The sequence below is a fragment of the Cucurbita moschata genome, unplaced genomic scaffold, assembly GCF_002738365.1.
Source record: "Cucurbita moschata cultivar Rifu unplaced genomic scaffold, Cmos_1.0 Cmo_Scf00008, whole genome shotgun sequence".
NCBI lineage: Eukaryota > Viridiplantae > Streptophyta > Magnoliopsida > Cucurbitales > Cucurbitaceae > Cucurbita > Cucurbita moschata.
The window spans coordinates 4073303-4085193 of record NW_019268524.1 but is presented as its reverse complement, the minus strand read 5'-3'; the positions used below and the strand labels follow the sequence as shown (position 1 = coordinate 4085193).

At 34.0% G+C, this 11891-nt stretch overlaps 2 protein-coding genes across 6 annotated transcripts in view; both read left to right on the top strand.

The window, feature by feature from the left end:
* The first annotated feature begins 1516 nt into the window (after positions 1-1516).
* Positions 1517-3990, top strand: LOC111445926 (bidirectional sugar transporter SWEET2-like). Its single transcript, XM_023084477.1, has 6 exons — positions 1517-2095; positions 2833-2869; positions 2960-3176; positions 3269-3427; positions 3517-3636; positions 3722-3990. The coding sequence occupies exons 1-6, from the start codon at positions 2041-2043 to the stop codon at positions 3833-3835; spliced, it is 702 nt and encodes a 233-aa protein (XP_022940245.1). The 5' UTR covers positions 1517-2040; the 3' UTR covers positions 3836-3990.
* A 765-nt stretch (positions 3991-4755) lies between these two features.
* LOC111446802 (protein FLX-like 1) overlaps positions 4756-11891 on the top strand; it is a 10759-nt gene continuing 3623 nt past the window's right edge. Inside the window, exons 1-6 of one of the 5 annotated variants that reach the window (XM_023085760.1) lie at positions 4757-4943; positions 5037-5164; positions 5541-6142; positions 6259-6425; positions 6782-6864; positions 7359-7520. In XM_023085760.1, the coding sequence (XP_022941528.1) occupies positions 5162-5164; positions 5541-6142; positions 6259-6425; positions 6782-6864; positions 7359-7445 (942 nt within the window). In that variant the 5' untranslated portion in view covers positions 4757-4943; positions 5037-5161 and the 3' untranslated portion in view covers positions 7446-7520. Of the gene's footprint in view, positions 4944-5036; positions 5165-5540; positions 6143-6258; positions 6426-6781; positions 6865-7352; positions 7666-11891 lie in introns of those variants that run through there. The other 4 variants (XM_023085759.1, XM_023085756.1, XM_023085757.1 and 1 more) reach the window with 4 other exon arrangements.

Sequence of the window (11891 nt, the reverse complement as noted above, 5' to 3'; positions counted from 1 at the left end):
TTTTTTTTTTTTTTTTTTTTTTTAATGCAAATGAAGGCATTTTTAGAATTATATTAGAAAGTATATATATTTTAGGATTTATTTTTTGAAATTTAAACTATTAAATTAATAAAAGTACTCCAAAAAATTTTCTTAAAAATACTTTGTTAATTTTCAAAAGTTTCAATAATATTTTAAATTTTATAAAATTTGATAAAAAAATATCATTATTGTTGTTTTGAAATGGAGATCGTTAGTATTCTATTTCAATTAAAATCCTTGATATTATTAGTATCGTGTTTAAATAAATACCCATTAAAAATGTCTTATTAATTTAACGGTTTAAAAACTTATAAATTAAATAAGAATTCATATAACTTTTTAAACTCAGATTATAAGTTTATTTGTGATTTTACCGTTCGTGATCTCACTAAAAATACTTTATAAAATTATTCCTAACCTTATCGATTAAACCCTTGCGTCATTTGACATCAATCACATAATAAAATAAGTTATATAAATTAGTTAAATTATATTCAAGTTAATCTTATAAAATAAAATATAAATAATTTTTAGTTCTAAGTTGACCGATTAATAAATAATTAATAAATAATTATAATAATAACACATCCATACACATGTGTTCCACAAAAAATTTATTATATTTGAAAATAAAAACTATTATTTTAATTTTTTATGAGTTGTTTTAATTAATTGACAATTACTTCGTTGACTTAAAACTTAACTTAAAATATTCGAAGTTTCAATTTCAAAAAATTATAATATTCAAATTTCTTCCAATAATTATTAAATAATTATAATAAGTTTAATTTAATTTAATAATATGTCCTATTTATTATTATTATTATTATTATTTTATATATAACTTATAGTTTTTTCAATAAGAGTCTCTCCAACTTTCTCGCCAACCGTGTATATGAATATCTATAGCTAGTCTAGATCGAACGATCATTACAAAACAACAGTGGTGATTCCATTGAATAATTTTCATTAAAAAGTTTTTTTTTTTTTCCATTCAACAAGTGCCGGAACACGATATTGAACTATCACTAGGATTAAAATTAATATCTTATCCAACGTGCTACAATAAGATTGACCGAATAATATTAAAATCTTTATCTTTTTATTAATGTAAAAAATATGCTAAATTCTCTATCTTCAGTTTAGTAAATTTTATTGTAGTTTTAGCTAGCGTCAATTAATTTTCTAGAAAAATGTTATTAATTTCTATTAATATATGTATATCTATAGCTAGTCTTATAGGTTTTTAAAATCGACTATTTTGGGTCCAAATTTATTAAAAGTATAATAGATGTTACGTGTTTCTTTTAGAACTTCTAATAATGCTCGTTGAATCAATACAAGAATATATAATGAACTAGCTCAACCGTACTAATTCTCTTATCGTTGGAGATTAAATCCCCTTATTTCACATTTGTTATACTAAAAAATGGTATAAAGAATCGTATGATCTTATAATCTTAAAAAAAAAAAAAAAAAAGTTTTGTTTGTATCCATGAAAAAAGGTGTGGGAATGATCTAATAGCTTGAAGTCCACACATTTTCAATTCACGGTCTATCTCTTTTCAAATTTCAGTTGGATTTCTTCGCTTCTACTCTTTTTTTGTTCCTTTTTTGGTAAGATGTTCATGCGTTGTCGATCGAGTAAAGGGTCTCCCCAGAAAATCAGAAGTTAAAACACTACGAATCATGTTCATCAGCAACCTCCGTTGCGATCCAACCCGTTTTGTGTATATTAAAAACCCATTTCCCAGTTCATACAAATCTTCCGAAACTATCATTTCTTCCCCTTTTGTTCGTCTCTGCTGCATTTGATTTCAAAATCCTCTGAAGTTTGTGGGGTTTTGGTGTTTTCATCTGGGTGTGAAATCGATCGCACTAATTGATTTCGTGAAAGAAAGGGTTTCTGTGATTCAGTGGGTGGGGGACTTCTTGTGCATTGGTAATGTTCTTGACGACGGCGGCGCTTTGCTGTTGAAGCGACGGAGGAGTGTTCTTGTGGTTTAAAATTTCTTGTTGATGATTCTTCACGGCTCCGTCTTCTCCATTTGCAGGGATGCTGCTGGAGTCGCCGGTACGGCTCTCTACTTCTCTTTCTTGTCTTAAATTCTTCCATTAATGGCGGTAGAAGCTCGTTTTCTTGGCAAATAGTTAGGGTTCAATGGATTTTGCCTTCGTTCTGTGGATGCCCTTTTCAATATCATGTTCTTGATTCAACTGTTAATGATATATATCAAGATTGCCTTCATTTATTGTTCTTATTAGAGTTCATTCAACTCCGACTGTTGGTTCTTTTGCCTCTGTATTTTATGTATTTTATGTTAGGAATAACTACTCTCCACAGTCCACTTTGAGCATAAGCTCTCATGGCTTTGCTTTGGGACTCCCTTCCAACGATCCTTAACAATCGTCCCCTCGAACAAAGTACACTATAAAGCCTCCTTTGAAGCCTATGAAGCCCTCGAACAGCCTCCCCTTAATCGAGGTTCGACTCCTTTTCTGGAGTCTTCGAACAAAGTATACTATTTGTTCGTCACTTTTGACTACACCTTTGAGGCTCACAACTTTTTTGTTCAACATTTGAGGATTCTATTGACATGACTAAGTTAAGGGTATGACTCTGATACCATGTTAGGAATAACGACTCTCTACAATGGTATGATATTGTCCACTTTGAGCATAAACTCTCGTGACTTTGCTTTGGGTTTCCTCAAAAGACCTCATACGAATGAAGATGTATTCCTTACTTATAAACCGATGATTGTTATTTCCTTTCCTTTTTCATGAGAATGGTACTTCATTCATTTGCAGGGCACATCTTTGCTTTTGGGCTGTTCTTGTCACCTCTGTAAGTTCTATCCATGGTACCCCATCTCTGCTACTTGACTTTACATATTCACCATTTTCTTCGTTTCCTTACTTTGGGATTGACTTGTAGAGATACGTTTCGACGTGTTATTCGAAACCAAACAACCGAACAGTTTTCGGGTTCGCCATATATATATGCTTTGTTGAACTGCCTCATTTGTCTATGGTATGGCACCCCCCTCATTTCCCCACGAAACACAATGGTCATGACGGTCAACTCGATCGGCGCGGTGTTTCAGTTAGTCTACATCTTTCTCTTCATAGCATATGCTGAAAAGGGAAGAAAGGTGCTTACTTGTATGCCTATGATATGAACTAGAAATCTAAGTTTGTGGAAGATTTCTGTTTGTTGAAGTTCTATCTTTTGTGTTTGTGACAGATGAAAATGCTTGGATTGTTGCTTGCAGTGTTTGCCATTTTTATAGCTATTGTTGCAGGGAGCTTACAGATAGCAAACGTCCCTTTGCGACGAAATGTCGTCGGGATCTTGAGTTGTGCATCTCTCGTGTCGATGTTTGCTTCTCCATTGTTCATAATCGTAAGCCTAGTTTGTAAGCTTCTTCTTGTCTACCTTCTGTTGTTGGATGCTTACTTTTCTTGTTCGTTCGGTTTTTCGCACGCTCTCAGAATTTGGTGATTCGAACAAAGAGTGTGGAGTTTATGCCGTTTTATCTCTCTCTTTCGACCTTCCTCATGAGCGTATCGTTCTTCCTCTATGGACTGTTCAATTACGATCTGTTCGTTTATGTAAGCATCGTCGTACTCGTTTCCTTTGTTCAATTCATTGGATTGAGTATGTGACATAAATTTATATCTTGTTGTCAAACTTCAGGCACCAAATGGGATTGGAGCTGTGTTGGGGATAGTACAATTGGTATTGTACTTCTACTACAGTCGAGCCGCTACAGAGGAGCCTAGAGAACCTCTACTCGTATCGTACTCGTAAATACGTGCATTGTGTATTTACATAGTTATAATAAGGTAAGACTCCATGTATGTACTCTTTTTGTCGATTCTCGAGCCCCCACGGAGCTCAATTGTAATAGCTCAAGCCCACTGCTAGCAGATATTGTCTGCTTCAGCCCATTACGTATCGTTGTTAGTCTTACGGTTTTAAAACGCGTATGTTAGGGAGAGGTTTCCACACCCTTGAGGGGAAGCTCGAAAAGAATAATATCTACTAGCGGTGGGGTTAGGCGGTTACATCAACCATCTAGTTTTTTTTGGATTTGTGCAAGTGTTATTAAACGCGCTAGTGAGTAAATATTTGACTCGTCGGTTGAGTTGCATCATATGGTATTGGAAAGTCGAAGTTTAGTCTACGAGTTTGCTTATCTCGAAAATTTCGTTTGTAAGGCTAGACACTCACCTAATCACGTGAGATAATTTGAAGCACCGCCATAAAATAGGATAATTTTGTTTAAACTTTCAAATTTTCATTAATAATTTTAACTTTTTTTAATATAAAAATACCATCAACAGGAGTATTAATACTATATTTAAAAAATATTACAAAATTATGTTAATATCCTTAAATTTTTAGAAAAAAGTTTAATTTTTTAATTTGCAGTATATAAAATTCTGTCCATACTTCTTTAAATTTACCTCGAGGGATAAAAAATTAAATTAAAAATAATATTTGAGGGTTAATTTTTATTATATTTATGGTTGAAAATGAGAGAATATTATTTATTTATTTTTAAAGTTCTATTTATATATCTATATATATATAAAAGACTTAAAAAAAAATAATATTCTTAAAACTTAAAAAAAAGATGAAAAATTAATATCTTTGAACTTAATTAAAAAAAAATATATATATATTTATTATTATTAATTTAGTTTTTTTAAAGCTAAACGGATTGAGTTCTTCGTTTCCGAACAGGCGGTAAAGCGAACAAAAAAGAAAGGTTGGAAGAAGAAACCCTGCTAGGGTTTTTATTTTTCAATCCAATTGAATTGTTGGGACGATAATTCCCTAATTTCCCTTTCTCCGTCTTAATCTATACCATCCTACTAATCCACTTTCACTCAAATTCCTCCTCTGCTGGAAGGTTAGTATCTGGATTTCGATCCACTGCCTACTTTCATTGTTCATCGTATTCGTGTGGAATGAAACCCGTTCCTGTTAAATAATGATTTTTCAGTTTCGTATTCGACGTGGCTGGGCTGGTTGATAGCTTAACTTATCGAATTCTTCGGGGGTGTATGGCATTCCGATTGCTTCGCTCGGAGTGGCTTTCCTTGGAGTGGACACAAAGTTGGCTTCTTGATGGTTATGATAGTTCTAATACGTATAACTTTTAGGATGGGGGAAGAAATTGAAATGTAACTTGGTTTTTGGGTATTGGGAGATAGTCTAGTTAATGATTCTATACAAATGGGTGATTGGGTTTCTTTCATACTGGCGTTTTTTTTTCTGCTGGCATTGGCTGTCTTCTTGTTTTTCTCGAGGTGTTAGAACTAAGAACTTCGTTTACTTCCTTTCTTTCTTTCTTTCTTTCTTTCTTTTTATTATTATTTTTTTTATTTTTAATTTTAGCGGAATCAGGATTATATGTGGCCTGTGAACACTCATTTTTTTTTATTATTTTTTTTTTATAAATTTTTTGATTGTTACTTAGATCGTTCTTTTGGTATTTCTTTCATAGATTATGTCTGGAAGAAATCGTGGACCGCCTATCCCACTAAATGGGGTTCATCACGGCGCACTACCATCAGTTAGAGAGCCTCCATTTGCCAGAGGCCTTGGGCCAAGGCCACATCCAGCGCTTCTTGAGGAAATCAGAGAAACACAGTATGGGATGCATCCAGGACCCCTTCCTCCACACCCTGTAATAATTGAGGAGCGTCTTGCTGCCCAACATCAAGATATTCAAGGTCTTCTTCTCGATAACCAGAGGCTTGCTGCGACCCATGTTGCGCTTAAGCAGGAACTAGAAGCAGCCCAGCATGAGTTGCAACGTATGGCTCATGTTGCTGATTCCTTACATGCAGAAAGGGACATTCAGATGAGAGAGTTGTATGAAAAATCGGTTAGACTAGAGGTTGATCTGCGAGGAGTTGAGACTATGCGGGCAGAGCTTCTTCAAGTTCATTCTGATGTAAAGGAACTAACTACTGCAAGGCAGGAGCTCAATGGTCAAGCACAAGCAATGACACAAGATCTAACCAGAATTACTGCAGATTTGCAGCAAGCCCCAGCATTGAGGGCAGAAATTGAAACTGTGAAGCAGGAATTGCATCGTGCTAGGTATTTTATGGCAGTCTGTTGGATTGTAAACTTTGATGGTGATATAAGGTGTTTGTTTTTTTTTTTTTGGATATTTTGTAATTCTGATTAGCGTACATGATACTTTGCATTTTAAGAGTTGCAATAGAGTATGAAAAGAAGGGATATGCGGAGAATTATGAACACGGTCAGGTTATGGAGAAGAAACTGGTTTCAATGGCTAGGGAGTTGGAGAAACTTAGAGCTGAGGTTGCTAATGCAGAGAAGAGAGCTCATGCTTCTGCTGCTGCAATTGGAAATGCTGGTATGCCTATTCTTTGGCTTGCATTGAGCCCCTCATTTGTTTTCACACTTTTGTAAGCTGTTAATTGTATGGAAGCTGAATTTAAACATGATGGGGGTAAATGGTTACTGAATTTATAGTTTTTCTGTCGTATTCTTTCTTGGTTGTTCCTTACCCAAAAACGGTTAGTCATTCTTTGTCATTGTGTGAGGACAATGATAGATTCTTGAGGAACTTTAATCTAACTATAGTCTGGTTAGCTGTAAAGTGGATTAAACAGCATAGGTTAGTTTTGTGCAAAATATCTCGTTAACTGAATTGTCCGGTAGTTCACATTGTTGTATATTCTCTCTGAACTTGATAAATAATTTGTCTAGCTGCTGGCTATGGTGCAAGTTATGGCAATGCTGATGCTGGATATGCAGGAAATCCATATTCTACAAATTATGGCTTGAACAACGTAAGTTTTCAGTTTATTTGTTACTTCTAGGTTGTCTGAATAGTGTACGTACTGTACATCTGGACAAGCCGAAATTTTTTTAACGTGGATAAAAATGCAATTCCTGTGGAAAGTGGATAAATGTTTCAAGAAATAGCATGAAAACGATGATAATTTGGATCGACTTTTTAAAGTTAGAAAATTTTTATATTTCTCAAATCAGTAGATAGTAATTCATATCTAAAGTTAAGCTTGTTAACACCAAAAATAATTACAGGCATGTGCTCCATCTATTTGCAATAGAAAAAAGGATTTGTCATAAAACAAAGTTGACTCATACACTCGAAGCTTTTTTTGGATTATTTGCATTTCTATGCAAGTTTCTGGGTCTTAGTCTTTTAGGTCACTGCTATACTTCTCATTTACCATTTGTGTATGTGTCTTCCTTCTTGATTTCTATATTGTTTGTTCTTTTGAATGGCATATTATGTTTCTGTTATAAATCGTAGGTACAGTCTGGTACAGATGGTTATCCTCCGTATGGACCTGGATCTGTTTCCTGGGGTGCGTATGACATGCAACGGGCTCAAGGACATAGATAGACTAGTTTGCTATGTCCTGCTAAGATGTTTCTTGCAGAGGGCTTGAGGTTCAAATCACAAAGCATTGATAATTAGGTCTGAATCTGAAATGTTGTTTTGTGATAAACATTTTATTACATTTGCTTATAAACAGTTTTCAAGCTGGACTTGAACTAGCAATTAATTTGGCCTGACGAGGCAATATGCTACTTTTAGTTTCAAATGATTTATTTTCTCTGCATATGCCTTGTGCACATTTCAAATGTGATATTTGTTTCTTATGTTCAATTTGATTTTTGCTTTTGATACATTGAAGATTAGATGTATAGTTTTTTTGAATTGTGAATCTACTTGCAGTCCTTTTTTTTTTTTTTTGGTTTATAAGCGCAGATTTGCTTATGTGTTTTACTTAACAGTTTCAATGATTAAGTTGTAAGAATTAGATAGGTTAGGTCGAGTTGCTTGCTCACCTTGCGGCATTTAGTCTCTTTTATCTCTTTATAGGGATCCTTGTATGATATCCATTTTCTGCCATTGGAAGTGGATCGCAGATTTCTTTTTTGTGGGGCTTTATTATGTCCATTATATAGTAGACAAAGTTAAGAAAAACTTATGAAGAAAAGGATCTCAAACTGTGTGTGGCCAAGACCTTAGGCCAACTAGAAGAGAGTTTAGAAATATGAACTTAGAGAGAGGTGTTAATATGTACTACGCCAAACCTCGAAAAACTCAAAAAAGAGGCAAAATGACATCCTCTGTAAAAACTCAAACTCTTGTCCATAGTTAAGCCAAAAGTCCTTCACAGTCAACACCTCACTTCGGGAGTACAAGGGGCAAGCCACAAAAGGTGGTTCAATTCTTTTGAAGTGTCCTTGCACAAATACAGCCGGTGGTGCCAAATACAAAGGTGGAGGTTCTCTAGAGGAAGTCTAATGTGGTGGGAACTCTATCAAGGGTGATAAGCCAAGAAAGGATCCAAGTTGTCTTCAACATCCAAAATTTAGAGAACAAAGACGGTTGGAAGAAGAAGAATATACCAAGTAAATTTACATAGACTTACTAGTGAAAACACCAGAAAGATTGTCTAGACTACATCAATTGAATAGGGATCTACACAAATAAATATTGCAGGCATGGTAAGCCACTCAGTTGATTTACCCTCTTCATTAGTTCTTAATACTCATCTGAAGGATCATTAGCTTAATGCTTTTGAAGTAAGTTTTATGTAACACATAGTTGATTTTGTCCGTTAGTATCTTCTTTTTCCGAACATTAAATACAATCAGTGAAACAGGACCATGTAAAACTAGGTGGACTACAGATTTATCATGGAGATGTCATATGTTTTTGGCCTATCTGCAGAAATTCATGGACTTAGGACCATTTTAGATAATCACTTTTTATATGTCAAATCTCAAAACTAAAGTTCTGCTTGTCTTTCTTTATTCTTTCCCATCCTATTTTGTTGAATTTTGTCAAGTGACCAAAATATTGTAACTTAAGGTGTTGTTGTTAGCTTACTAAATGTAGATCAAGTGATTCTCTAACGTATTCATTTGTCGTTGGGGACCTAGCTGTCTAGGAGTTCTGGGTTCTAGTATGTTTAGTTGTACTGGAGTCACATGGTTATACTTTAATCTTTAGTTTATGGTGCATGAAATTGAGGATCGAAACATGGATTCTAAAAGAGGTGGAGAGTATAGAAATGATATAGGCTTGCCATATATAAATGTATTTATACTTTTAAATGACTGTAGTTTGTGTAAAACTCCTTGTACTCTCACCTTGGCAACCATGTATTTTTCTGGTTACATGGTATGGGTTCCAGCCACTGCTAATCCATAAAGAGGTATTGTATGCCTTGAGCTGACTCGAATAGACACTAAGAGTGTAATCTTTGTCTCAAGAAGCTTGTGCTTAGGTCATTTCAGAGAAGGATATTCTTATCTCAGATATTGGTAACAGTTACCTGCCGGTCTCCGGCCACAATTTTCAACAGGCATGTACCTTAGTGCACCTTGTGCTTTGATCTGTCTTGTGGGCCTCTGTGAAGACCACAGTTTTATAATACTTTGGCTTCTTTTTCTTAATTTTTCTGCGCTTTAGTAACTTAGCTTTTTCCTGGTGAACCCCTGCGAATCATTACATGTTTATGGTTTATTTTCCTTTCCTTTTTTCTTTTGTTTCTATATCAACTTTGTATGTAAGAGATTTTATTGTCTGCAATTTCCATATGCAAAGATCTTTTTTAGTCTTTTTAAATATTTAAATTAGGTGCTTTCTTCATTCTAGTTCTTTTTCTGTGCATGCTTTTAAGATATTTTTCACGTTAATGCTTCTTAGACTACAGTGGTTCTTTGGTTTTCAAGTGTTCAATTGATGGCTGCTTGTTCATATTTTATCACACACCATGCATGTAATTTAATGTGATGTGTCATTCTATTCTCAACATCTTCACGTTGTAGTTTTGTATAGGTAGTTAATTTGTAGTCATATATATACATATTATATATATATATATATATATATATATATATATATATATATACACATATATATATATATCTTTTTGTGCTAAGAAGGCATGGAGTTGCAACAGTACCTGAATATGCTATTTTATTCTTCCTTTTCTTAGACAAGATTGTTCTTTAGTTTGTGAAAATCACAATATGATTTTTCTTTAATGGAAGGTCTTAAGAATGTTTCCTTAAATCCTATTTTTGTTTTTCCTGCATTCTTCGTCATTCCCCTCAAAATAGGCTGGATTTCCTTTTCTACCATGAAACATTCTTTTTGTCTTAGTGAGTTCCTGCCTCTCACAAAAAGTAAAGAACACGAGTGAACACATCACTGTGGGAGTGCGTTGAAATGTGCATGTAATACATACTATTCACCCATTGTAATTTATGAAGTTAGTGCAATTGTAATCTCTGCAACCGGTGGCACTCGGTGGCACTCAAGTAAACCAGCAGCCACATTGTTCCCATCTCATTATGTAATTTCTCCATTTTGATCTACTGATTAGAAATAATTTGATTACATTTATTTATTTCCTACTTTGGTTAGTAAAAGGTCAGCAGCAATTAGATTTACATGTAAGTGGTGGCGTATAATCTGCTTCAGTTCAATTTTGGATCCTCTTTCAGATTTCAAGAGTTTTTTTCTTTAACTGATATTGCATCCTATTCTTCCTATGATATAGTTTTTTCCCCATAAGTCTCTGGCTTTCAAATCTACATTCCATCCTCATCCTTTCTTTTTAAGATGTCTCAGAGGGTTGAAGTTCCAATAGAGATGGAAATAGCCCTTGGATTTAGTGGAGTGGTGATTGGTTTCCAACTTTTGGAATAGTTTCCTATGGTTTTTAAGTATCTCACAAGTTCCTAGATTATAAAATATTTTTGTGTTATAAGTGATCTAATTTTTTACTCTGTCGGTTGTCAAAGGCTGGGTTATTTGAGTGTTCACATTTCAAACAGAAGGAGAGAGTGGGTGGGGATGATTTCAAAGAGGCCATGAAATACATTACCTTTTCTTTTTGAACTTTGCCTAATGTATTTGTTATAATTGACACCATTTCACTCACTTTGAACTTCTATTGTGTTTAATATATATTCATGAACATGTGGATGTTGTTGGTAATTTACTCAATCCATTCAGAGAGTGTCTTGGGATTCAAAAGCTATAAATTGGCTTCAAATATATGAACTGTCTTCTAAATTGGACATGGTAGTGATAGGTAATAGGCAACCTGAATTTGAGACTCTCCTTTCCTTTGTCTATTATGTGTAATTCCACTCATTTTGATCTTCAATTGTCTGTGTCCTTCCTGTCCTTTCCAGTTAGATTTCTAGGCCTAAAATTCAGACTTTAAATAAGTTAGACTTCTATGCCTTAGAATCCAGACATTAAACTCAAGAATGAGTTAGATTTATATGCCTTGGAATCCTTACTTTAAATCTAAAAATTGATGATTTGGAATCTTAGATTTAAAGTAAGGAGTCTAAGTCAGTTTATACCCTATATCATTGAACTTTAAATTCACAGGATTTTTATTGGATGCCTTGATAATAATTTCCTTTCTTTCTATTTGGGTGGCCTGTCATTTAGGAGCATGTACAATTTCTTTGAGTTCGATGTCAACACTTTCCATTATTTATTTTTGGTCTATTCTGTTCTTGTATGGTTTTGTTATATGGGTACTCTTAATTTTTTTGTTTCTTCCATGGATGATAGGGGTGAGAAAATATTTATTTTCTGGTCTGTATCCTCCTCCAAGTATAAAGTGCGGATTTGTGTTATAGCTCAAGTAGTGTACTGCAATCATATCATTTTGCAGTGGGCTAATTAAGTGAAGCGAATAGGAACAATAGGTTTAATTATGGGGATCTAAAGCTTTTCTGGTGGTACAAAAAGTGTTGTCCTCACATGGTTTTAGGACCAAAAAAAAAAAAAAAAAAAAAAAAC

Coding starts and splice junctions, on each gene's coding strand:
- LOC111445926 (XM_023084477.1), top strand. CDS start 2,041: ATGATTCTTCACGGCTCCGTCTTCTCCATTTGCAGGGATGCTGCTGGA. Junction 2,096..2,832: donor GGATGCTGCTGGAGTCGCCG/GTACGGCTCTCT, acceptor ATTCATTTGCAG/GGCACATCTTTGCTTTTGGG. Junction 3,428..3,516: donor CTTCTCCATTGTTCATAATC/GTAAGCCTAGTT, acceptor GCACGCTCTCAG/AATTTGGTGATTCGAACAAA.